This window comes from Branchiostoma belcheri, unplaced genomic scaffold (assembly GCF_001625305.1).
Source record: "Branchiostoma belcheri isolate BF01 breed outbred unplaced genomic scaffold, Haploidv18h27 scaffold148, whole genome shotgun sequence".
NCBI classification, from domain to species: domain Eukaryota; kingdom Metazoa; phylum Chordata; class Leptocardii; order Amphioxiformes; family Branchiostomatidae; genus Branchiostoma; species Branchiostoma belcheri.
This window is the reverse complement of record NW_017802913.1, coordinates 615732-640351: the sequence shown is the minus strand read 5'-3', so window position 1 is coordinate 640351 and position 24620 is coordinate 615732. Positions and strand designations below refer to the sequence as shown.

The window sequence follows — 24620 nt, the reverse complement described above, 5'->3', positions numbered from 1 at the left end:
AAATCAAATCACCGCGATAAAAAAAAATTATGTAATAATTAGAAAGACAAGGACTGACCAGTAACTGTAAACCAGAATATTACAGAATTTTATTTCTACTATGAAATGCTTCCTATCTTGCTACATTATACAGACACTGGAAAGAATTCTTGTGGACAAGCGGTTGTCTGGTCTGCCGTGCAGTCTTCAGTCTGTCATCAGCTCAGTTCCCAGCTGGTCTCTACTGAACGCAGCTCTGCCACATGTCATGCAAGGTAAGGCCACACCAATTTAATTTCTTGGTTAACGGATTTGCCCACTTCATTTTTTTCTAATTTGCAAAAAAAAAAAAAATTCAGAATCAACTGCAAAATGCTCATATTTTGCCCTGAACAGTTGAAAACAGTCCTTTTCTTCCTAGTTGTTACAGTTATTCCATCTTTCAATGCAGTGGTATCATTAAAAGTTCAAAATTCATTGTTTAAATTTTGAACCAGCATGGTGTGTTGACTTCATGGCTCCTGTATACCATTTTGGGCCATAATAGGATGCCTAGTCCTGTTTTTATTCAATCGCCCGCCCGCTCCATTATTTTTCTAGAAAAATCCGTTAACCAAGAAATTAAATTCTTGTAGCCCTAAGGTCATGTCTGCTCCACACACACAAGGTACTTAGCTTGGTGACATTCTTATAGATTAGATTAAGTTTTAATCTAGGATCCTCAGTATATACTGTATGCATGGTATATGATAATGAAATGGAATTTCACAGTTACAGTGATATAGAACTGTTTCATAAGTAGAAACTCGAGCCATCACACTTATTCACAGGGCTCGAAATTCATTTTTGGGAATAGGGGAATACACAACAACAACATCAAAGATTTCATTATAATTTTTCTTTGACACTTACATGTAGATGTCAAGGAAATACTGTATACTATAATACATTTCATACGTACACCCACAGAAAGAATTGGCATGACTTTATAATCATATTAGGAGAACTCATTGTTTATACAAAACTTATCATTCTTTAGTTCATATAATTTATCCCTTGTTTTACCAGGATGTGCTGCACTTCTTGCCAACCGTAACTCTCTTGGCAGCAGCGATCGTCTGAGAGTAGCGGAGACCAAACTGCTGCACACGCTCCACTGGATCCTGCTGGACGCGCCCCACGAGTGGTACAGCGATCACGATGACGAGGAGTGTGAAAATCTGGACACAAAACTCTTTCCTCTGGAAACGATTCGAAACTTTGTTCACCTGTTTGCCCCTCTTGTGAATTGCATACGGGAAAATGATTTGACCTTCCGTCTGTCGAAGGGCATCCGGATCTGGAAGCCGATGTGGGAACATCGTCAGCCGGAGGTCTCTTGTTTCTGTGTCCTCATCAAGCCCAAGTTCACGGCCAGTATGGAGCATGTCGCTGGAGAGTATACAGCTGACACCGGGAACACGCAGGTGCAGGATGTTTGTGAGGTTTGTCGTAATTCTGTCCAGGATTGTCAGTGCAGGGAAGACAAGAAGAAGAGCGGGAACATTTCATCTCCCTCAAATGTCCTGGATGTGCACTTTGACCAGTCATGGCACAACGCTTGTAAATCTAACCCAGAAATCCCCTCCAGTGTTCAAAAACAAGAGGAGGAAAGTCACGAGCAAGATATTTCATGTGCAACATATTTTGATGTGGCTGTGCTGCAGTGCCTGTTCAAAAAGCACTGGGCAGAAGATGGAGTGAACTGGGCGCTGCAGTATGTTCTTCAGCGCCTGCGGTCTATCCTGGATGCCAAACTGTATCAGGAGAATCGGCGCCGGCGTAGCTGCTCCACTCCTGCAGGCCCCATCCCGACCATCCAGGTCACCCCCAGTGTCGGCGGACAGGGAACAGCAGCGGCTGGTAAGGACGGAAAGAAACAGCAGACAGGTCCAGCTCAGGAGCGAGACAACAGCCTCTGTGTTCCTGAAGACGTGAAAAGTTCTCCCCAGATATCCAGGAGGGAGGTTAACGGACCACATGCCCAGCAGAAAGCAGGAATGGAAGCAGTGGAAAACCTGGCCTCCAGACAGTCCAGAAGGTCGAGGAGGTACGGCACCACAACGTGTCCATGGAATCTACCTTTACCTATAGAAGAAGAGTCTTCTGAGGACGGTTCACAGAAAAACAGTGTGTCGTCTGACTGTGGCCCTGCAGCAGTTCCGCTCGTGATCATAGAGGACTCAGAAATGATGACAGGTGGGGACACGGCTGCAAACCCAAGTGAGAAAAAACAGTTTGTACACCAAGTAGTGTCTGATCCTTTTCTGTCAGGTAAAACCCACCATGTGTCCTCAGCACGGAAGCAGAGTGATGGGAACATGGTCAGGAGCCAGGAGAAGGGCAGCCGACCACACAAAGGTCTGACCAGATTCAGCAGCCTTCCTACCGGAGTAACTGACAGACGGGGAAGTCTAGCAGAAGATTGCAACAAAACACCGCCCACGAGTCAGATGTCCCAGTCCCAGTCTGCAGAGTTACTGGTGGTGAAGCAGGGAGTGCAGAAGTCCAAAAGTGCCGGCTCTCCCAGACAGAGCCCCAAAATAACAATCTCCCGCAGTGCCACAGACACAAAAATCAACTACCACCACATAGAGGAGGCAGAAGTGTGTGAAGTCCCTGGTGTTGCCTGCTACATTGAAAATGATGGCAAGTTAAGCTACGATGCCATCGTACTCGCTATTCACCAAGTCGTTATGTCGGACTCAAACCTCCGCATTAGTAGCATTGTCCTGAACATTGTTGACACATTGTTTGACCTGGAGTTTATATCTCTCCATCAACATGATGCTGAGACCAACAACAAGTCTACTGCACCAGACACTGATGCTCAACCTAAGGCAAAACAGAAACCTGACAGTTATGCCTATGTACTGGACATTGTGTTCCGAGTTATCCAGTCCTTCTCCTGTCCTCATGGATGTAGCGATGGACACAGAGGCTCTCCTGGAGACATAGTGAGACAGCAGGCTCAGGACAGCTTCACCAGGTACGTGTAATAATGCAAGACAGTTGTGTTTTATAGATATAGTGAGACAGCAGGCTCTGGACAGCTTCACCAGGTAATCAAGTGTTTTATAGACATAGTGAGATAGCAGGCTCTGGACAGCTTCATCAGGTAACCAAGTGTTTTATAGACATAGTGAGATAGCAGGCTCTGGACAGCTTCATCAGGTAATAAAGTGTTTTATAGACATAGCGAGACAGCAGGCTCAGGACAGCTTCACCAGGTAACCAAGTGTTTTATAGACAGTGAGACAGCAGGCTCTGGACAGCTTCACCAGGTAACCAAGTGTTTTATAGACATAGGGAGACAGCAGGCTCAGGACAGCTTCACCAGGTAACCAAGTGTTTTATAGACATAGTGAGACAGCAGGCTCTGGACAGCTTCACCAGGTAACCAAGTGTTTTATAGACATAGTGAGACAGCAGGCTCTGGACAGCTTCATCAGGTAATCAAGTATTTTATAGACATAGTGAGACAGCAGGCTCAGGACAGCTTCACTAGGTAACCAAGTGTTTTATAGACATAGTGAGACAGCAGGCTCTGGACAGCTTCACCAGGTAACCAAGTGTTTTATAGACATAGTGGGACAGCAGGCTCAGCACAGCTTCACCAGATAACCAAGTGTTTTATAGACATAGTGAGACAGCAGGCTCAGGACAGCTTCACCAGGTAATCAAGTGTTTTATACTATAGACATAGTGAGACAGCAGGCTCAGGACAGCTTCACCAGGTATGATGTGTAATATCATAGTAAGCAGTAGGCTTGGGACAGCTTTACGGGTATGTTGTATTTCATGCATTCCTATCCTTTTTATTCTTCTTATTGGTGTTTTCATGAACTAATCATAACATTTTAGTTCTAAAAAATTATCTTACTTTGAGGTATAAGTATGATCTTTTAATTACAATTTATCTCTGGTTGTTATTAAGTGTGGTTTGAATTGTGGTTGACAGGTTATTTCAGGGAAACAAGACTGCATGTACCACACATCTACAGAAGTGGATCTCCAGTCAGCCATTGGCCACCACTGTGGACTTCCTCCATTCCTGGCTGGGGTTCTGCAGCAGTACACCACCCAGTCCCTTTATACCGGGTAGGATGACTCATACAGGCAGAGGCTTTTTTACACTTTAACGATCGACTTAACCCTTGTCCTGCTGCCATTTTTTTATGGGTTCACCACACCACGAAGTGGTGGTGAACCCATATTGCTTTTTCTGATGTTTCTTCTCCTTCTCCTTCTCCTTCTTCTTCTCCTGCCATTTTTTAAATGGATTCAGCTTCTTCATTTTAGGGCCTAAGGTCCTGAAATTTGGTATGGAGGTACAGTGGGCAAATACCCCTAGGCGTTTTTTAAATTTTTGTGATACAGGCTTTTAGAATGGTTTTATTTGAGTTTTTTGGCTGTGTTATAGCAAATGTATTACTGAGTTAGTGTGCAGTGTTACCACATTTGGGCATGAGTCATCACAATGGAATGCAGGGCATCAACCAATAGGCATGCAGCTTTCCTCTATTCTCCTTGCTGATTGGCTGTTGGAATTTAACAGGCTTAACTTAATTAATACCTGCTCAGATCCATTCCATACTGACAGTATGTCTGTATTCAAGTGTTTTGGTAGGTATTTCAAGCTTTCCTGCTCCAGCATTGGAATGCGGGGCATGAACACTTCTTTTTTTCTTGAAAATCAACAGTTTGCATTATGCAATTAAAAATCCTAACCAATAATGTAGGGAATAGCTATCCAACTGTTGTAGTCTTAGTTGTATGTTACTTCATACTATAGTTATATCAATGTAAAGCATTGTTTTCCCTTGTGTTTCTCATTCTTTCCCTGCCATGTCGTAAAATGTGGTGAAGCCATTGCTGTATTTGCTCCAAAGCAAATGTCGGCCTTTCTAGTTAGACAATATTTTTCAATAATCTTATGTCTTAATCAGGTCATAGACCCCTGACTTATTTTGCTCTGCAGTGGCATAGTTACTTCTGCATTCGTTGCGCTTTGCTGTGGTGTGATGCGTTGCATGAGAAACACCACCAAATCGTGCCAAATACAGGTTGCTATATGGATGGTACTGTATGTGCAAAATAACAATTGTTGGGCTCCACAGGACAAGGGTTAAGAATATTAATTATAAATTGTCATTGACTGCATGTACATGTATGCCCTTGAGAATTAACCTAAAACTTGTTAATATCTCAATCACTCAAAAAGCTGTGGATGGATCTATATGGTGTTTGGTTTGTTGATAACAGCTTTTAATTGTGACATGTACATATTCTGAAGAGCTACTAAGAACTATACACGTAGGTGATACATTTCACAGTCTGTCCATACAATGTGATGTACTAGTCATAATCATGACACAGCACAGAAAGTAGTCAGAGGTATTTTGAGAAACAATGAAGGAACTGCTTTGAATTGCTTTCAACTTTGGATCACATGTCATCATGTCATATTTTGTCTTGGCCTCTATCCCAGAAAGGAGAGGAAGTTACTACGGACAGAAGAGTTTATCCTGGACTACAGCTAGAGAAGACATGGAGGGTACCATCATCGCACGGTGCTTCAAAACTCTGATGAAACAAATCCTGAAAGCTGAGACTGAGCTGTATCATAAACCTGGTGTAATGGTGAGTAGTATTTCATGACTGTATGTAACACGTACTTGTCGCAGAATGTGTATTTAGAATTCTTTTATCATACTTGTACATTGTGTTGTAGACAATACTGAAGTCCCTGTACTGTTGTCAAGTCAATGATTAAGAGATTACTGTTGAAAAGAAAATCTCAATATGCTATGATGTTCTACCATCCCGATATCAATCAATCAACTTTATTGCTCAACAACTGTAGCTGGTACAATGTATGGCAAAGAAACAACAATGGTACGTACACAAACTAATACCAAGGAGGTTAAATACTCCTTGCTAATACTAATAAAAGTATGATTCTAACGGGCTAATGTATTTACATTCTGTAATTCAGGGGATACATCAGCTATTTACAATATGGTGTCGCTTTTGTAGTGATTCAAATATGAATATGAAATACACTCGTCTGATACCTGAGTAGGACATGAAAAGAGCATATTAAAAATATCTGATTTTGAGTGAGGTAGCGTAACATTAGTTTTGAAAGCTATGGATTGCATAATATATATTTTTGGAAGTTGACTGACAGTTAAATGTACTGTGCCCATCTGTAGAACTGTTCAGGTTGACTGACAGTTACATGTACTGTGCCCGTCTGTAGAACTGTAGCCTGTTCTTTGATGTCCAACAACTGATGACATACCTGAGGGAGTTCCATGGCAGTACCTTCAGGAAGATCCTGCTGACTGGGCTCGTGGAGGCCACAGTTAGGAAACCTGCATCTGTCACAAGTCAGGCTGCCAGGTATGTTTGTTTGTTTGTTTGTTTGTTTCACATAACAGGTAAACAGCCTTGAGGCGTAACACACCAGTTTTGTGCAATAAGTACAAGCTGCGTAAGACCGGACTGTAAGATTTGAACCACTCACACTGGGAAGGACACCTACTCTTTTTGATAAGTTTGTTGGGTTCTGGCTCTACTCACACACACTTGATCGTTGTAGTAAAGATTTTAATTAGAGAAAGTTGGTTTAAAAAGTTGTACTTTCACTAAGATCTTGATAGTATTCGTAGGTCATGTTTAAAAGTACATGTATTATATTCCCAGCCAGGTAGTTTTTATGTATAGCTGTGTCCTCAATATGATGAAACTAAAAAGGGGAAAGTTGGAAAAGTATTTTTCACATGCTGGCTCAGGGCTCAAAATACTGGGTGCATGTGCACCTTTTTTTTAGTTAATGCACCCAATTTTTTTCTGTAGGTGCACAAGTGCTATTTTTCTGCATTTTTGTACATATCAAATGTATAATAGTATGCAGGATATTCTTGGCATCTAAGTGTCAGAAAAATAATAAAATCTTTATGGTAGTACTTGAATGTGTAGTATAATGTAGATTTTGAAGTCTGTAATTAGGTTTTGTTTTATTTGGTGCACCCAAACAAAATTTTGTGCACCTAATTTTTCAGGTTGGGTGCACCAGTGCACCTATTCCCAAAAATGAATTTTGAGCCCTGTGGCTTAACCTTTGACTCCCATTCTCTACAGCTCTGGGGTTATTGGAGCAAAAGATTTTGGGGTAGGAAAAGGTGCTGGAATGGACAAGACACGCAAGGGACATGGCAGGCGCGACTTCTTCCGGAAAAGATTTGTCAAGCGAAGCAGCAGCACAAGTGTTTCTAGTTCTGGTTCAGAACTGGAGGCTTTTGACAATAACGGAGCGTCTGCACTGAAGACATCATCAGTCACTGACAAGAGACAGATGAGTATAACCAGCGTTGGCAGCATCAGTGAAGATGATCCCTTAACTAGTACCAAGGGAAAGAGGAGAACATTTGGACTCAAGATCAGACTGGGTAAGTATGTGTGACAGTATTGGAAAAACACGGGTCAAGAAACCTGTCCCTGGTGCTAAATAACAGGACATATTAAGTTAACACACCTGTTCCTGGTACTGAACACCATCCACACACAGGTAAACACATCTCTCCATGGTACATGTACTGAACATCATCCACACACAGGTAAACATAACTGTCCTTGGTACTGAACACAATCAACACACACGTAAACACACCTGTCCTTGGTACTGAACACCATCCAAACACAGGTAAACACACCTGTCCTTGGTACTGAACACCATCCACACACAGATAAACACACCTGTCCTTGGTACTGAACACCATCCACACACAGGTAAACACACCTGTCCTTGGTACTGAACACCATCCACACACAGGTAAACACACCTGTCCTTGGTACTGAACACCATCAACACACAGGTAAACACATCTGTCCTTGGTGCTGAACACCATCAACACACAGGTAAACACATCTGTCCTTGGTGCTGAACAACATCCACACACAGGTAAACACACCTGTCATTGCTGCTAAACACCATCCATGTACAGGTAAACACATCTGTCCTTGGTACTAAACACCATCCACACACAGGTAAACACATCTTTTCTTAGTGCCAAACACCATCCACACACAGGTAAACACATCTGTCCTTGGTACTGAACAACATCCACACACAGATAAACACATCTGTCCTTGGTACTGAACACCATCCACACACAGGTAAACACATCTGTTTTTGGTGCTGAACAACATCCACACACAGGTAAACACATCTGTCCTTAGTACTAAACACCATCCACACACAGGTAAACACATCTTTTCTTAGTGCCAAACACCATCCACATACAGGTAAACAATCTTGTTCTTTGTACTGAACACCATCCACTCACAGGTAGACACACCTGTTCTCCGTACTGAACTCCATCCACATCTGTCCTTGGTGCTGAACACCATCCACACATGGTAGACATACCTCATTGTTGCTGAATACATTCCACACACAGGTAAACACACCTGTCCTTGGTACTGAACACCATCCACACACAGGTTAACACACATGTCCTTGGTACTGAACACCATTTAAACACAAGAGGACACACCTATCCTTGGTACTGAACACAATCCACACACAGGTAATCACACCTGTCCTTGGTGCTGAACACCATCCACACACAGGTTAACACACCTGTCCATGGTACTGAACACCATTCACATATGGGTAAACACATATTTTCCTGGTACTGAACACCATTGGCACTACCGTAAACATCCTAATTTGTGGTTAATTCTGTTGATGTTGCAGAATTGACAAGAAGCTGACAGAGTAGGTCATTAATCATGAATGTTTTCTAATGTTTGACATAGAGCATATTAAACTCCCGCACCCTTTCACAGTTGATACATGTAAATTTTTTTTTTCTTACGAAAGGAACATGGAAGAAGTTCTCCCACCGTAGGCCACGAAAGCTGTCCCATGATGCGGAGGATGCCAGTGAGATGCAGACTTTCCTGCCACAACCAGCCAACAGAAGTAATCTCCTTTTTTTATTCTTTAATGGCTCTGAATTAAGAAAAAAACACTGATCATGTTGTCAACTTCCTATGGTACTGTTTAACTGCAGCAGAGTTTAAACTTTTGGTCCAACACAAAAAAGTTCTCTCACCTAGAGCTTTCGACCAGTCACTCTGGTCTTCTTCCTGAGTAGACTGACCCAGTGAGGCTTGTCACGTGGCTTCACTAGACACTGTAAGGATTTGGGACACTGAACAAGACTATATCTTGAGAGGGGTGAAGAAGGCCATATACATCAGGGCCCATCACCCTTTACTGAGCCGCAGTGGGGGCTGACATCGTCTACCAGATACCTTTGACCCAGTGTTGATGTCACACTTCAAGGAAGCCACGTGACAAGCTTCACTGGGTCAGTCTACTGAGGAAGACCAGAGTGACTGGTCGAAAGCTCTAGGTGAGAGAACTTTCTTGTGTTGGACCAAAAGTTTTAACTTTAAACAGACTTGAAATCTGATTGATGATTTGTATGAACAGGTGCTGAGAGAAGTGTGGAGTACCACCTTGACCACCGGAGGGTGGGTCTGCGAGCGCTGGCCAACAGTCAGCACCTGCTGGCCAGGATCAGCCGCAGGAGGAGGGGACTCATGGCTGAGGACAGGGAAGGTACAACTCCAGGGTTTGAAATACTTTTTTCTTTTTTTTCTATCATGTGCTATAGCCTGGATTGTAACACTCCTGGCTAATCATTGGTTTGCCGCAAAGTGTACATGCAGAAGTCCTGGTGGTGGAAAGAAGATGCCGGTGTGCTCTTGTTTTGAATGTCTGGATGTTGTTGTCAGTGATCCGGCCCACCGCGTTGTCTGAAGGACTGTTCCAGATGTGTACTGCAGTATGTATGAAAATTCTGCCAGTGGCGTGAGATCTAGATACCGGCACAGTGAGGGCATGTTTTCCAGTGGAGAGGCTGCTGCGGGTTGTGCGTCTGATTGTGTAAGGTTGGGGAAGCATCTTTTTCAGGTCTGGTGAGCATGTGGAAATTAGCTCTGAAAACAAGTGAAGACGGAGGCGAGTTTGGCCAAGAGCGGGGAAATTTATTCACGGACTTTCCCGTCCAAAACATGCCAACCAAAACAGCATCTAGACATAAATAAACAGACAATGATATATAGAAATTTCGTAACGCAGAAAACGGAACTGATAAACGTCTCTATTTAAAACCGTGGCAGGAGTAGGGGGTGGTGGTGGGTTGAGAATAGAGGGGAGAGCGAGGCCACGTGTGCGTCCTCGCCTAGCTCTGTCCAAGTGTCAGGGGTGACGGCGGGAGCACATGTGACCGGACCGTGGTGGGCGGAAGTGAGAGGGGACTGACCGGAAGGGGGAGGGACACGGGCAGTGGGCAGATTGTTTGGCAAATTAACAAAAATGACATTGGGGTGACATTTTTCCTCAATTAGCTCTGAAAACAAGTGAAGACGGAGGCGAGTTTGGCCAAGAGCGGGGAAATTTATTCACGGACTTTCCCGTCCAAAACATGCCAAAAATAAGGCCAAACCGCTCCGCAGAGAAGAGAAAGAGCAAAATAAAATAAATAAAATAAAAACAAGGAAAAAACTTTCAAAGCGAGGAGAAGCGAAGCGACACCACCACCCGTCTACCCCAGTCATAAACCTAACTACTGGTAGAACATAATGCACGAACGTGTCCACTGATGAAACAAAATAAGGCCGCAGCAGACCACGCATAAAAACGAGGAATGGTCGGGCCATTGTGCGTAAATAAACAATAAAAGGCAGAGAAAACATGACTACACGCTACTAACATGTGAAAAAATAATGCGGAGAAATATTTACACTAGATAGTTCGCTACTAATGCACAGGGCGGATACGTCTGATCATCCTCGTGCACAAGTCAAGCCGTGTGCGGAGAGGGACTTTTAGGTAGAGCAAATAGGCATTCGAGCGCCAATCGCCCTGTAACATGATTAGCTCGACGGGCACCCCGGCGCGGAAGGCGAATGTGGCCCCGCCGCGCCGCCCACTGTGTAGTGAGTACAGGTGTGGGTTCAGGCCCGCACGCTCAAGAATACATTTGAAAGCTTTGTCAGACACGGCTTGAGTCAAGGGAACGAAGCGAGCAGAACGACGTACAATAAACACGGCGGGTCCTCTATACGAACTATGTAGCCGTTGCATGTGTCTAAATGCAGAAACGGGACACAGAGGGGAGTTGGGTATCGCTAGGACTGGAATGTATAATACACGCTCTGCACATTGGATCGTTTTGGACCATCGAATACGTACAAACATTGAGTCGCTGTAAAGTCTGAAGTCAGATACGGTACATTGCTTAGCAGGATCAAACCTACCTTTCGGCAAAAAGTTAGACTTACGTTGGAATGTAAAGAAACTCAGTAAAAGTAAAGTCCAGATAGTGGCATGGAAAGGGTCTCTGAATATGTCCAAATGTTCGTAGATCTGGAGCAGTACCTCCGGTGTGAACGGCGCGACTTGTCGCGGCGTGTGGCCCATCCGTCGCTGCAGGCCGCGTTTCAACAGCGTGATGTACGTGGTCAGGAAAGCGTCCGTTGCGTAGCCGAAGAGGATGTGCAGTGTCTTAAGTCCAGCCAGGTAGTTTCCGATGGAAGCCGGTGCCTGGAACGACCGAGCCAGAAACTCTACGTATGTTTCTAGCGTGTCAACCGATGCCGGAAATGGCGGGATGCAGTAGAATGTACAGAACAACAAGAAAGTCCGGAGAATGGTCCGTAAGTTCGCCCAGGTGCCGTCTGCGAAGGCCGCCCATTTTGTGCGGCTGGCTTGTTCGCGTAGCCGACGCAGGTCCCTCCGACGGATCAACGTCACGGGTGGGGCGCATGTCGGTCAGTGGTCACGGCAGCCGCGTGCTGTGTTCTCGGGGCCGCGGCAGGGCCCTACGCGTGTGACGATCGCGAATGTGACGGTAGTCCCGCTGTACTGGAGGCGAGTGGTCCGGGAAAGGCCGCGGAACCCGCCGGCCGCTGTAGCCGGGGTACAACAGCGGGGTCGTCGACGATCAGAAGGGACACTCGAGCGCGAAATCCTCACTGGAGATAACAAGTTCCATCGTGGTCACGCCACGTGTCAACAGCTGAAACTGCTCGCGATGTGAAGCCGACAAATGCCATCGCGATAGGTGGTCCGGAATCCTGTTCGCCGTGCCCGCGATGTGCGACGCGCGCAACTCGAAACCATGCACGGCTGCTAGAAACCAGAGTTCACGGGAGCAGTGAAGTAAATCCGGGTCACGCGATCTTCCAGAGTTCAACACATGCACACACGCGAGATTATCACAGTACACAAGGATGGTCAGACCCGTCCACTGGCCGCACCACTTACGGGCTGCAACCACTATCATTAGCATTTCCAACACATGAATTTTGTGACCGTACTTATGAAGCACAGAGTCCGGGAAAACGGCATGAAAGAACTGTCCATCGGAGAATGCCCCGCATCCCGTAGAACATGCATCCGTAGCAACGACTTCATCCGGGGCCGTCAAAAGAGGAGGCGCGATTATTGACACCCCGTTGAATACATGCAGGAAGCGGTGCCACCAATTTAGATCACGCCGGAAGTCGCGAGAGACCCGAAACCTGTGGTGATGCCGGCGAAGCGTGCGGAGAGTCTCTAACATGCGGGAAACAAACAAACGACCGGGGGGGACGCACGCAGAAACAAAGACTAAACTTCCCGATAAGAGATTGGAGCTCTCGCTTGGTGGCCCTTTTTCGACGATAGCCACTGCGACACCAAGGCGGAGACCTCGTCCCAGACGGAAGGACGGCACACGGCGCTCCATGGCGACGGTGTCAAATTCAATACCGAGCCAAGTTAAACAAGTCACTGGCGGAATGGCCTTCTCCGGCGCTTCCTCTAGTCCTAGGTCAGATAAGGTGCCCTGCAGACTAGCGAATGCCATCTGTGCTCGCGTTGGTGTTTCCGCGCCCCCGAAGTCATCAATGTAATTTGTCACTGAGAAACCTTTCTCTCGCTCAATAAACGTCACTGCAGACGTTGTCGACTGGCAGATGAATACAGCAGAGCGGAGCCCAAACGGAACACGAGTGTCAATAAACCACTCATCTTGCCAGCAGTAAGTTAAATAACGATAATCAGCCGGGTCAACAGGGATTTGTCTATAAGCCCTCCGCAGGTCCGGTTTGAATAGTAAACAACCGGGACCCTTGTCCAAGATCATGTCGGTCAACGTGTCGACCGAGGGATACACTAACGTAATTGGCTCACCTAGATACGTGTCTTTCGGAATGGCGTCATTCACAGAACGTCCCGCAGGGTAACTCAAGTCCACTACCACCCTCCATTTGTCACAGTCACGTTTTTCCACAGTTTGCAAGGGGGCCGGGAAGACCGGAAACGGGAAAGGGTTTGCACGAAAAGGGCCACACAGGGCGCCGTAACTGAGTTCTTTAGTAAGGAAGGAGTCAACATCTGCCGCATACGCCAAGGCTGAGCGGTGGTTAGTGATGGGAACATTGTCCGGGAACGCGTACGAATCGGGTTGAAGATTTATTGGCCAGCCGAATTGAAGCAGATCGGGTAAAGACGGGAACGGGTAATTAACTAATAAAGATCTCCAGGTCGCGATGTTGAGAGAAGACTGGACCGGCAGTCGGGCGCCAAGGTAATTAGGGACCCCGGTCTGAGCAACAGCACGAAACAACTCAATAATGTTCTCCCCCGGTGCCAGTGGCACCCGGCTGTGAAGGGAAACTGGCACCTCGACCAGGCTGACCACCGGGGGCGGGGCGAAAGGTCCTCGCGTGTGGACACTCGATCTTCGGATGCGCTACCTCTACGTGCCTGACAAGCAGGCACATGCAGCACACATGCTTTACTTGCCCCAACGCTGATCCCAATGCTCCGACCCTCGCTGGCAGGACCCATGCTGATAAGCCTCGCAGTAGCGTGCCCTGTTGTGATCGCGTGGGAAGCGCGTCGGACCCCGGGGTGTGGGAGGAGCTCGGGTGGCCCCAGCCTGAGTGCGGTAATGGTGTTCTCGGGTTTCGTCGATGGCGTCTTTGTCTGCCCAGGTTAACGTGCCGTTCTCCATCGAGTACAGGACGGCGGCATGTGTTTCCCGCACGACTTCCCATTCGTAGTACGCAGCATCAAACATCAAATCAGCTAGATGTTGGAGCTTAACCTTTAGGGATCCCTCGACCCGTTTCTTCTCGATGAGGTTTTTGACATATCCATACGTGAACATAGGTGTCGACAAATCATCGAACGTGACACAACCATCGCCTTTCTTACCCTTGCCGGGGAAGTGCACGTGATGATTTGGCCAGTCCACTTTAGCAAACCCCGAAACACAATCATTGATAGTCTTATTGCGGCCACTCTTCTTGCCCTTACCTCGGCGGCGGGACCTGCGCGGCGACGAAGACGAAACCAACGAACTGTCCGAGTCGGTGGCACGGTATCGGCGCGACCTGTTGCCTTTCCGTCGGCTTCTGGTAGTGGGGCGGTCAGACTTGGCCTTGTTGGCCGACGAAGAATAGACGCGGTGCCGGGAACTGTGGCGACGGGCCTTCGCTCTGTCTTCCGACGAGGAGGTTACGAGGGGGCGGCGAGAGTTGTGAGCCACCGGAGAAGAAGAGCTCGACCGCGAGAGGTTGTCGTCGTCTGACGGGATCCGGACCTTTTTCTTGGATGACGCTGGCGATTTCTTTTTGCCGAAGATCTCGTCCAAAGTCTGCTCGACACGTCTGGCCAAGACCTTGTCTTCACGGAGGTCACGTACAGTTGCCTGTTCCCCGTCGCTCGCCTCTGACCAGAGACCCTTCGCCAGGTCTTTGATTCGGCTCTCCCGCCGGAGCTTCTGCAGAGACCGCCGGGCCCTGTCAGCACGGCGCCTGTCCGCGTCGCTGTCCGAGGCGTCTGGTGGTGACGAGAGGGTCACGCCGCACTTCCCGGGGCCGTAAGGGCCATCATGCCCCTTCACTGGCAGCCTGCAGACTGTACAGGCTTTCGGTTTAGTCATTGCAAACCGCAAACGTGAATAAAGGAACGAAAAATTGAGAATAGAGGGGAGAGCGAGGCCACGTGTGCGTCCTCGCCTAGCTCTGTCCAAGTGTCAGGGGTGACGGCGGGAGCACATGTGACCGGACCGTGGTGGGCGGAAGTGAGAGGGGACTGACCGGAAGGGGGAGGGACACGGGCAGCGGGCAGATTGTTTGGCAAATTAACAAAAATGACATTGGGGTGACATTTTTCCTCCATGTGCATTTTGTAGATCAGAGAAACAGCGGCCACCTGACGTCTGTGAAGTAGTGATGGGATGTTGCAGTTTGCCCACTACATGTGGAGCATATAAGTCAAAAGCTAAGTTGCCCATCAATATCTTAGCTTGCCGTCAACATCGTTACTGTTTATTTAAGAAGGCCAGGCTACCTGTAAAGGTATCACTCACATGCTGGTCAAGGCAGGACATAGGACCAATGTAAGAAAAAAATGAAAAGTAAAACCTGCATGCACAGAAAACATGGTCCGCATGGTCAGAGTGGGTATTTCCAACTCTGTAGGTACAATTTTTAAACAATCTGAATAAGATACATTAAACTGGCTGATATTTAGGTCACCCTTCAGCTAATGAATATATTCATAAATGGACTCCACTATTCAAACTGTAGCAAATCCACCAGCACTGTTATTCAACAGTTACAGTACATGCATGTAGCCAGGCCAAGGGAAGCAGCTGGAAAGAGTAGAAATTAGCCGAATAGACAGTGACATGCCAGGGGTCTTGGTCTCCTAAGAGTACAGTTTGCATATTATATTAACCACAAGACCACCTTGCCACCTCGTACCACCATCTTCTTATAAGTGTATTAGTTATCTTGTTCATTAAATAAATATATAAGTACAAAGCTTCACACAGATTTAAAACTAAAGGAACTAATAGAAATATAATTTATTTGTCTTCAGTTAGTAAACCATGATGTATTAGAAAAACTAGGTAAATTCCTAATATAGTATACAAATGTCTAAATTAGAGAGAAAAAACATATACAGCTTAGATACATGTATAGATAGAACATAGCACAGTTTGCCTAATCCTTTTTGTAACTTAAGAGTGCATTCAGCCCCACTGGGGCATGAACATGCAATAAACTTCATTGCCTTCGACAGAAGGCTATGAAATCGTTTTTGCACTGTTTTGCAGATTATGCACGATAAAGTTTGAAGGCATGGTCCGTGGTTCACGATTTTTGGCAGGCAGGTTGCCTTAGTGATGGGCATTGTCAAGGCCAAAAATGGGCTTCGTGGGGGGTTCTTACGTGACTGGAGCTGACCTATAACACCCACCAAAACAATATCACACTGTCAAAGGCATGAGACCTCCGAACTCTAGTTGTCCTTGTTAATTGCTGTTTTGTTTTACCTGTACAGAGTCCACAGACCAGCCCAGCTCAGGGTCACAGAATGAGCCCACATCAAAAGGCAAGTCTTCTGTGTGGGACACGAGAGAGAAGGGAGTGAACGCTGACTCCACGCGGGAGGGCATGCACCTCTTCAGGTTCCTCCTCAACTCCTGTCAGCCAGGAACTGTCCCCGACCCAGAACTGTTGGCAGCAATGCTTTATTTGGTAAGGAAACAGTGTTAGGAACTGTTGGCAGCAATGCTTTATTTGGTAAGGAAACAGTATTAGGCACTGTTGCAGTCAGCAGGCTAGATGAATGTTGTTTACTTAATTATACGTATAGAAGCTAAATCTCATATAGAATGACTTACAATGTCAAATAATCTCCAAAGTCATCATATTCTCTGCATGAAATGCATGAGCCCTAAAATGTTAATGTCAAACAATTATTTTAGAATGGCATATTATGATATAAAAGAATAATTATTATTAGAATAAATAGTAGGATCAATGTAAGGGTAAGGTACAAATGTAACAGAATAATTTTATTGAATAACCTACTAGTAGATTACATGGGCAGTTATTAGGTAATTGTCATAATTCAACACAGATGAACTTTCATGATAGAATATGACTTCTATGTTTCTGGTTGTTCCAGGAGGCGCCGGTTGTTGCTCGAGCAGCCGTGCTGCTGGAATGTGCACACTTTGTCCACCTGTGTAACCGTGGGGAGTGGCCGGGCTGGATGCGCGTCATGCGGACTAACCTCCGCCGCAGGACGACAAACCGCGAGGTGGGAGGGGGAACAGCGCTCGTGGACATCCAGCAGAGCGCAGCACAACTGTTTTTTCAGTGGGGAGAGGTAAGTGTACTAAGGCCACAGCAAGTAATCTTTATGGATGACATCAGCGCGCGCATTTTTGCCTGATTTTGGAAAAAAAAAAGAAATTTTGTTGTTAATATGCTGAAAATGGGCAAAGATGTCTGTTGCCATGCTGGAAGGTGGATGGCAGATAACTATGAAGAGATGAGGCAAGAAAAGGCTCTGATCTAATGTTTTGTTTCTTACTTTGATGCAGTGATATGTGATGCTGGCTGTGTATATGTGATGTTCCTTAACTGAATCAAAACCATTAGTACAATGATTGAGTCAAACTTTTAAATTGTAGGAACCTTGTTTTTTTCGGCCCGTCTTGTTTTTTATTCGCCTGCTCGCATTAGATTTGGAGTCTGCGGAGGATGTAATCCATAAAATTTACTTGCTGTGGCCTAATAGTTACATGCATGCTCTTATTTTTACCCGGTTGCCAAGTTGCCCTTCACAGTCATACTTTTTTTGTTAGTATCCAGGTTTTGATTATACTTCTGCTGGTTCCCTGACACAGATTGGCAGCACTCCGGATCCTCTATCCTTTTTTTTAACCTTCAACTAACAAAATCGTACAAGCCCACATCCTCACACAGTTGATGTATGTAGGTTGTGTGTTGTCTGCCAACACTTGCATGCCCTGATGTTTGGAGCCTAGAGAAAAACGTCACTGATAATCTCTCCATAAATGACCAGCAAAACAGTCTCCTCTCGTGGATGTCTACTTGGGATATACATAATAAAATACAACACCGGGTATTCCTTATCGCCTGAGGTAGCAGTCTGACCATGCGTCAGATCGCCTGAGGGAGATCCGACTCGCGGGAGGGCTGGGACCGAGGGCGATGTGGAATACACCGTGTTGTATTTTATTTATGTCGTACCCACCCAAGAAAACATGCCTTTCAATGCGAAATGAGCGAAAATTTGGTGTCCCTAAAGCCAAAAAATGCAACAACATCAATTCCAACGTCCGAATTTTGTACTCGAATTTTCAAAAGCGGTTAGGGCGAAACCCGTTTGAATAATTATAATTATGGAACATTTGGAATCCCAGACTGTACGCGTTAAAAGCCCCCGGGCCGTACCGCTAGTTATCACACGGGCCGGAACACCCGTATCGAATGTAATCGCGGCCCAGGTATGACATAAAATCATATAGGGCGGAGTCAGCGTAGAGCAGGTCCTTTGTGGGATGTACCTTCAAGAAGTGTGACAAATGACAAACAGATACATGTAGGGTTCAGTACACCAGCTATGATGTTGAAAGGTTCTGTATTGCCAGGGGATGTAACAATGGCTTGTGTTCCCCAGTACAACATCATGATGGCATTGCAGGGCTCTAAATTCATTTTGGAAATACATTGTAGGTGCACTGGTGCACCCAACCTAAAATTTGGGTGCACAAAAAATATTTCCAGTGCACCATATAAGATAAAATGTCTGCAAAAACTATAATTAGCTGTTACAATAATATTATTATTTCTTAAATGTTAAGAATATTGCTGTAACTACTCTACATTTAACATCTTTACATACGTTAAACATAAGAAAATATTTGGGTGCACTGGTGCACCCACAGAAAAAAAAAATGGGTGCACAGCTCCAAATTTGGGATCACTAAGGTGCTCATGCACCCTGTATTTCCATCCCTGCATTGACTGTGTCTGTTGGTATGCCATATGCCAGAAGTATCTGCTTCATGATACTTTCTCCTGATTCCAGGCTGTAGGATGGCGACTGAAGGAGATCCTACACCAGGACAGCCAAAAGTCTGTGTGCATGTTTGGATCCTTTCAAGAGGAGGTGACCAGAACTCAGATGAAGAAAGATGACCTAGAGGAAGACTTCATGGATGAAGGTATATACTACACAAATGTAGCTTAGTACACTCCACATACACACTATGGAAAAATTATAAGGTCAGGCCCTGTACAATGTATTTCCTTTATGAACCAACATTTCTTTGGGGTAAATTTCTTGATATTTCCAAATGATGTGTTTGAATCTTAGCCTAATGGTCTACACTAGGGCTGCGTACCTTTTTGTAATATCAGGTACAGGTACAGAGGTTTAGGTCCAGGTCCGGACCTGTACCTGTACTTGAACATTCATGCGTGTCACATGTTCTACTGAAATTCTTTAATAATGGCAGAAACATGAATAAAGTGTTGACAATATGTCCTGTATCTTTCAAAGAACATCAAATATAACCATGGATGATATAACTAGGTTTGCTATCTCACTTCTCACTAGTTCTCAGTCACCCTCTTAGTGACTCACACTTACTGAACTTACTGAATGATTCTGTAATAGCTTATGATTGACCTATACTATATTGTCTCATTGTTTCCTGCAGGAATGTCTGGTTCTACTGGGGACCCTTGTCCATATGCACTAAAGATGGCCGCCTGTCAGCTTCTAGCAGAGATCACTACATTCCTGAGGGAAACTGGACAGTACCTTCCCAAGTATGTAATATGCTTTACTGATTCAGAAGTAATATAACTTTGCCATGGCAGTATCATAACTGTAGATGTTATATTTTTAATGGTGAAAATAAATTTTTTCTGGTGCAGGTCATGTCAAAGTTATCTGCAATGGTTTTTATTGTCCAAACAGTACCCATGCAGTCACAGCCTTTATACGGCTGAATTGATGTGGGGTATCAAATACAAATCACAACAATCACATAATATGCATGATACACACATTTGCTCCACAGATTTTTGTGGAACTGTCGCAAGGGTCTGTGTGACTGCCATTCGGCGCCACAAGGTGACCTCAATACAACTTTCCCCAACCGAAGTTAGGTACCCATTCACACATGGGTGGAGTGAGGAAAGTTGTGTAAAATGCCTTTCTCAAGGGCGCAACGTCAAGGGGCATGTTCAGACATGTCCCGGGTACAACTCGGGATCAAAGATTAAAGATTCAACTGCTCCTCCATGGATTGACTCCGAGGTGAGACACCTGAAAAAACGCAAACGTACAGCTTGGGCTAAAGCAAAAAGAACAAACAAACAGTGTGATTGGGTCAAATTTAGACGCCTGCGAAACATCCTGAAGAAAATGTTGAACAAAAAGTACTCAAAGTATATCAATGATTTAGGTGATGTAGTGGTCGAGAATCCCAAACGATTTTGGTCATTTTTTCGTACCAAAACCAAGTCTAAATCCCTACCTAACAAACTGAAACTTCAGGATGTCTATGCAGAGTCTCCTCAGGATAAGGCCAACATGTTTAACAGGTTCTTTTTCTCCGTCTTTAATCACACGGAGGAGGAACCCACGTTGCCCGACCTGAACGTAGACATGACTGTACCTGATATTTCTTATGTGTACTTCTCTGTCAACAGTATTGAACATATTTTGTCTAACCTGGATGTAAATAAGGCCACTGGACCTGATGATTTACCTGCTATTGTTTTAAACAGATGTGCGGGTGTATTAGCCCCTTCCCTGGAAAAATTTAAACTGTGTATGAACATCGCTAAAATTCCAAGTATGTGGAAAAAAGCTAATATCACTCCTGTTTTTAAGAAGAAGGGGGATAAGAGTGTTGTGTCGAATTACAGACCAGTCTCTTTATTATGTATTACAAGCAAAGTTTTTGAGAGGTGTATCCTTAACTCTCTTTATCAGTTATTGTCAAACACCTTATACCCCCTTCAACATGGTTTTATTAAGTTTAAATCCACTACTACTCAATTATTGGAAGTTTACGATGAAATTGGAGCAGTATTGGACAAATCTGGGCAAGTAGATGTAATATTTTTGGACTTCTGTAAGGCTTTTGACAGTGTCTCTCATAAACTCCTAGTGCATAAACTAAAATCTTTTGGGTTTTCTGGCCAGCTTATTGCATTATTTGACAACTACCTTTCAGGCCGTTTACAGAGAACTGTCGTTGAGGGTCAGACGTCCAAGTACTTACCAGTGTTGTCAGGTGTTCCTCAGGGATCCATACTAGGTCCTTTTTTTATTCTTGTTATACGTTAATGATCTACCGGATTGTGTTCAGTTTGGTCGTATGGCTATGTTTGCGGACGATGCCAAGTGTTTTAGAGAAATTACTTCCGTTTTTGACTGTATCAGATTTCAATCGGACCTCGATCGTCTTGTAGCCTGGGGGGATGCATGGCAGATGAAATTTCACCCTTCTAAATGTACAGTGATTAGTATTACTCGTAAACCATCTCCCGTTCATTACTCCTATAGTATTGCAGATTCTGTACTCAACCGATCCACCAGCTATGATGACCTAGGTGTTCATGTTCAACAAACTCTCTCATGGAACGCACATGTACTTAGGAAGGTGTCTAAATGTAACTCCACACTTGCAATGATTCAGAGATCTGTAGGATTTAACGCCCCTTTCTCAGTTAAATCTCTCAATTTGTACCGTGCACTTGTGATACCGCATATAGATTATTGCTGTCAGGTTTGGGCACCGCATACCAGATTTCTTCTCCGCAAAGTAGAAAGTGTACAAAGACATGCTAGTAAGTATATTTGTAATAACTATGAAGTTAACTACAGGGAAAGACTAGCCAGAATCCAACTGTTGCCTTTGTGTTTTAGACGTGAACTTTTTGATGTATTATTTCTCTTCAAATGTTTTCGTAACTTTTATTGTATTAATATTCATCATGTACTTAATATTTCAATACCCGGTAGATCACTTCGCTACTCTGACCAATACCAGCTTGTACCACGTCCTTGTAGATCCGAAACATTTACACATTCTTACTTTAGTCGCATTGCAATTATCTGGAACAAATTACCGTTACATATCCGCCAGCACATGTACTCAAGTCTCAGTTTAAACTCTGTAAAAAAATTGTTAATATCTCACTACACTTCCCGCCTAAACGACAGCTTTATAACAGAAAATGTATGTACACCTGGACCTCCACTTGCCGATGTGCCATTTGTTTGTCCACGTAGCGACTGTTTGTTTAGCTTGTTTTATTTGTATTTGTTTTTATATTTTTTTTTAATTGCTTGTACTAATTATCATAATGTAATTTCATGTGTCTGTAGGGGAGTCGGCCTCGGAGAGGAACATACTGTTCCTGTTGCCGTCTCCCCTCAGAATGTTAAACTTCTGTGAAGTGGAATTCTGTGAAGTGGAATAAATAAAAATAAATAAAATAAACAAAGCCGGGTCTCCCGCTTCATATTCGAACGCTCTACTTAGTCTACTACGCCACCTGACGCCACAAGGATAAGATGTTTTGACACCAGCTTTTAGACAGGCTTCTGTGGGACTCCCAGTGACTGTACGGCTAATTCTGTGTGGGAGCAGAATTTTTAAAATCACCCTAGATTCTGCCATAATCTACAAGTAAACATGAAAACATTCATAGAGCTCCTGATGAAGTCATGGCTGATTTTATGTGCCTATCCAACCTAAAAAAGAATACTAGTGTATTTTGTGTGTCCCTTCATTCTTTTGGAACTGAAGACATGTTTTTATTGAATACTAGATAGTGTTCAGTACTAAGGACAGGCATGTTTTGTGAAGTAGATAGAGTTTTGTTCTAAGGTCCTTAGTACTGAACTCTATCCAGTAACGGGGGGTGCCCTAATTCCGACCCATCCCTAATACCGAACTAGTTTGAAAAATCCTTGTTGTGGCGTTATGCATGGGAGCACGTACCTAAAAATAACCACAAGAATGGACAATGTTTTTGTGTTGATATCGGTTATCTCACAAAGTTTGTTTTAGTTTGTACACTCTGACAACAGACGAGTGAAAAATTTGTGTGAATTCGACGCTTGTTCGGGGGTTGACGAGCGTGTCAAAAATGCAGGTTTTGCTTTTCAAACAGCCACTTTGGAGCAAGTCGCGTAATCGTAAAAAGAGGACTTGTTTGGGACAGAAAACATTTGTAGATTGTTTTTGTCATAATTTGTGTATTATAATTTCTAAACTCTCTTCTCAGATCGCCCTATGTTAAACACTGGATCGGAATTAGGGCACCCCTGTTGCGATAGAACGTTCCACCGGCAAAATGACCGAAAACCTGCCGTGCGTTTCGCGAACCATTACGCTTCGGTGCAAGGCGCTACACTCAAGTGAAATAAACAGCTGTGCAGCTTTAATCGTTGTGATCTTTATCTGTCAGTATTATATCTCATGTTGCCCGGGTTTTTGGTCAGATAAACTATTACCAAAGGTATGTGCGTTTGCATGGAACATAGGTCGGAATTAGGGCACCCCCCGTTAAGGACAGGCATGTTTTGTGAAGTACATAGTGTTTAGTACCAGGGACAGGTATGTTTCTGTGAGGTAGGTACATTGTATTTTTCAGCTCTAAGGACAGGCATGTTTTGAGATTTAGTTAGAGTTATGCCTTCTGAATGGATTTTATTGCAATGTGACAAAGTAGGAACATCCTGTTCTGTGTTTCTGACATGATTGCCCCCCCCCACCACCACCACAGGGCCAGTCAGCACCACCATCCCTTTGTTGACCACACCCAGTCCAACACTAGTGAGCTGGTCGTGGATCATGGTGGACCCAGACAGCGCTGGAGTAACCTGGTACGTCCCACTCAGGACGGCCCTCGCTCCAGCATTGTCAAGGTCACCATGGATGTGCCTGCAGGTATGTCATCACTAGTATTGTCAAGGTCACCATGGATGTGCCTGCAGGTATGTCATCACTAGTATTGTCAAGGTCACCATGGATGTGCCTGCAGGTATGTCATCACTAGTATTGTCAAGGTCACCAGGCTTTCAGGTGTTAATTGAATTAACCCAATCAAATCCCAACAGCCAATCAGCATGAAGAATAGAGGGAAGCTGCATGCCTATCGGTTGCTTGCTCTGCATGCCATTTTGATGACTCATGCCCGAATATGGTAACACACTGCTGTAGTACATTTTCTGTAACACAGACAAAAAGCTCAAATAAAATCATTCTAAAAGCCTGTATCACAATAATAAAAAAAAAAGCACCTGGGGGTATTTGCCCACTCTACCTTCATGCCAAAGTTCATGTTATTTGGCCCAAAAATGAAGGAGTTGAATCAATTTAAAGACTTAGCAGGAGAAGAAGGAGAAGGAGGAGAAACATGAGGAAGAACAATATGACTTCACCACATACATGTAGTGGTGAAGCCATAACAACGTAGTACACCTTATTATAAAGGGGTCTGGAAACTCCAGCACTGACAGACGACATGTACTAGGCAGAAACTCCAGTAGCTGAGGGGTTAATCTCTGTTTTGTATGTTTTACAGGACAAGAAAGAAAAATCAGTTTCACAGGTGTGGATGATACTGAGTCAGTTCATAGCAGCAGCACGACATTGGCTAAATGT

The 24620-nt window shown here is 44.6% G+C and overlaps 2 protein-coding genes across 2 annotated transcripts in view; one reads left to right on the top strand and one right to left on the bottom strand.

The window, feature by feature from the left end:
* LOC109465102 (protein unc-80 homolog) overlaps positions 1-24620 on the top strand; it is a 61022-nt gene that overhangs the window by 3310 nt on the left and 33092 nt on the right. Inside the window, exons 3-16 of the mRNA XM_019762242.1 lie at positions 134-254; positions 1048-3007; positions 3980-4119; positions 5510-5661; positions 6284-6426; positions 7168-7475; positions 8912-9013; positions 9530-9658; positions 16448-16644; positions 17078-17281; positions 19013-19148; positions 19647-19758; positions 23740-23903; positions 24541-24618. Of these exons, the coding sequence (XP_019617801.1) occupies positions 134-254; positions 1048-3007; positions 3980-4119; positions 5510-5661; positions 6284-6426; positions 7168-7475; positions 8912-9013; positions 9530-9658; positions 16448-16644; positions 17078-17281; positions 19013-19148; positions 19647-19758; positions 23740-23903; positions 24541-24618 (3946 nt within the window). The remainder of the gene's footprint in view (positions 1-133; positions 255-1047; positions 3008-3979; positions 4120-5509; positions 5662-6283; positions 6427-7167; positions 7476-8911; positions 9014-9529; positions 9659-16447; positions 16645-17077; positions 17282-19012; positions 19149-19646; positions 19759-23739; positions 23904-24540; positions 24619-24620) is intronic.
* Positions 13666-15171, bottom strand: LOC109465108. Its single transcript, XM_019762250.1, has one exon. The coding sequence runs from the start codon at positions 15036-15038 to the stop codon at positions 13887-13889; it is 1152 nt and encodes a 383-aa protein (XP_019617809.1). The 5' UTR covers positions 15039-15171; the 3' UTR covers positions 13666-13886.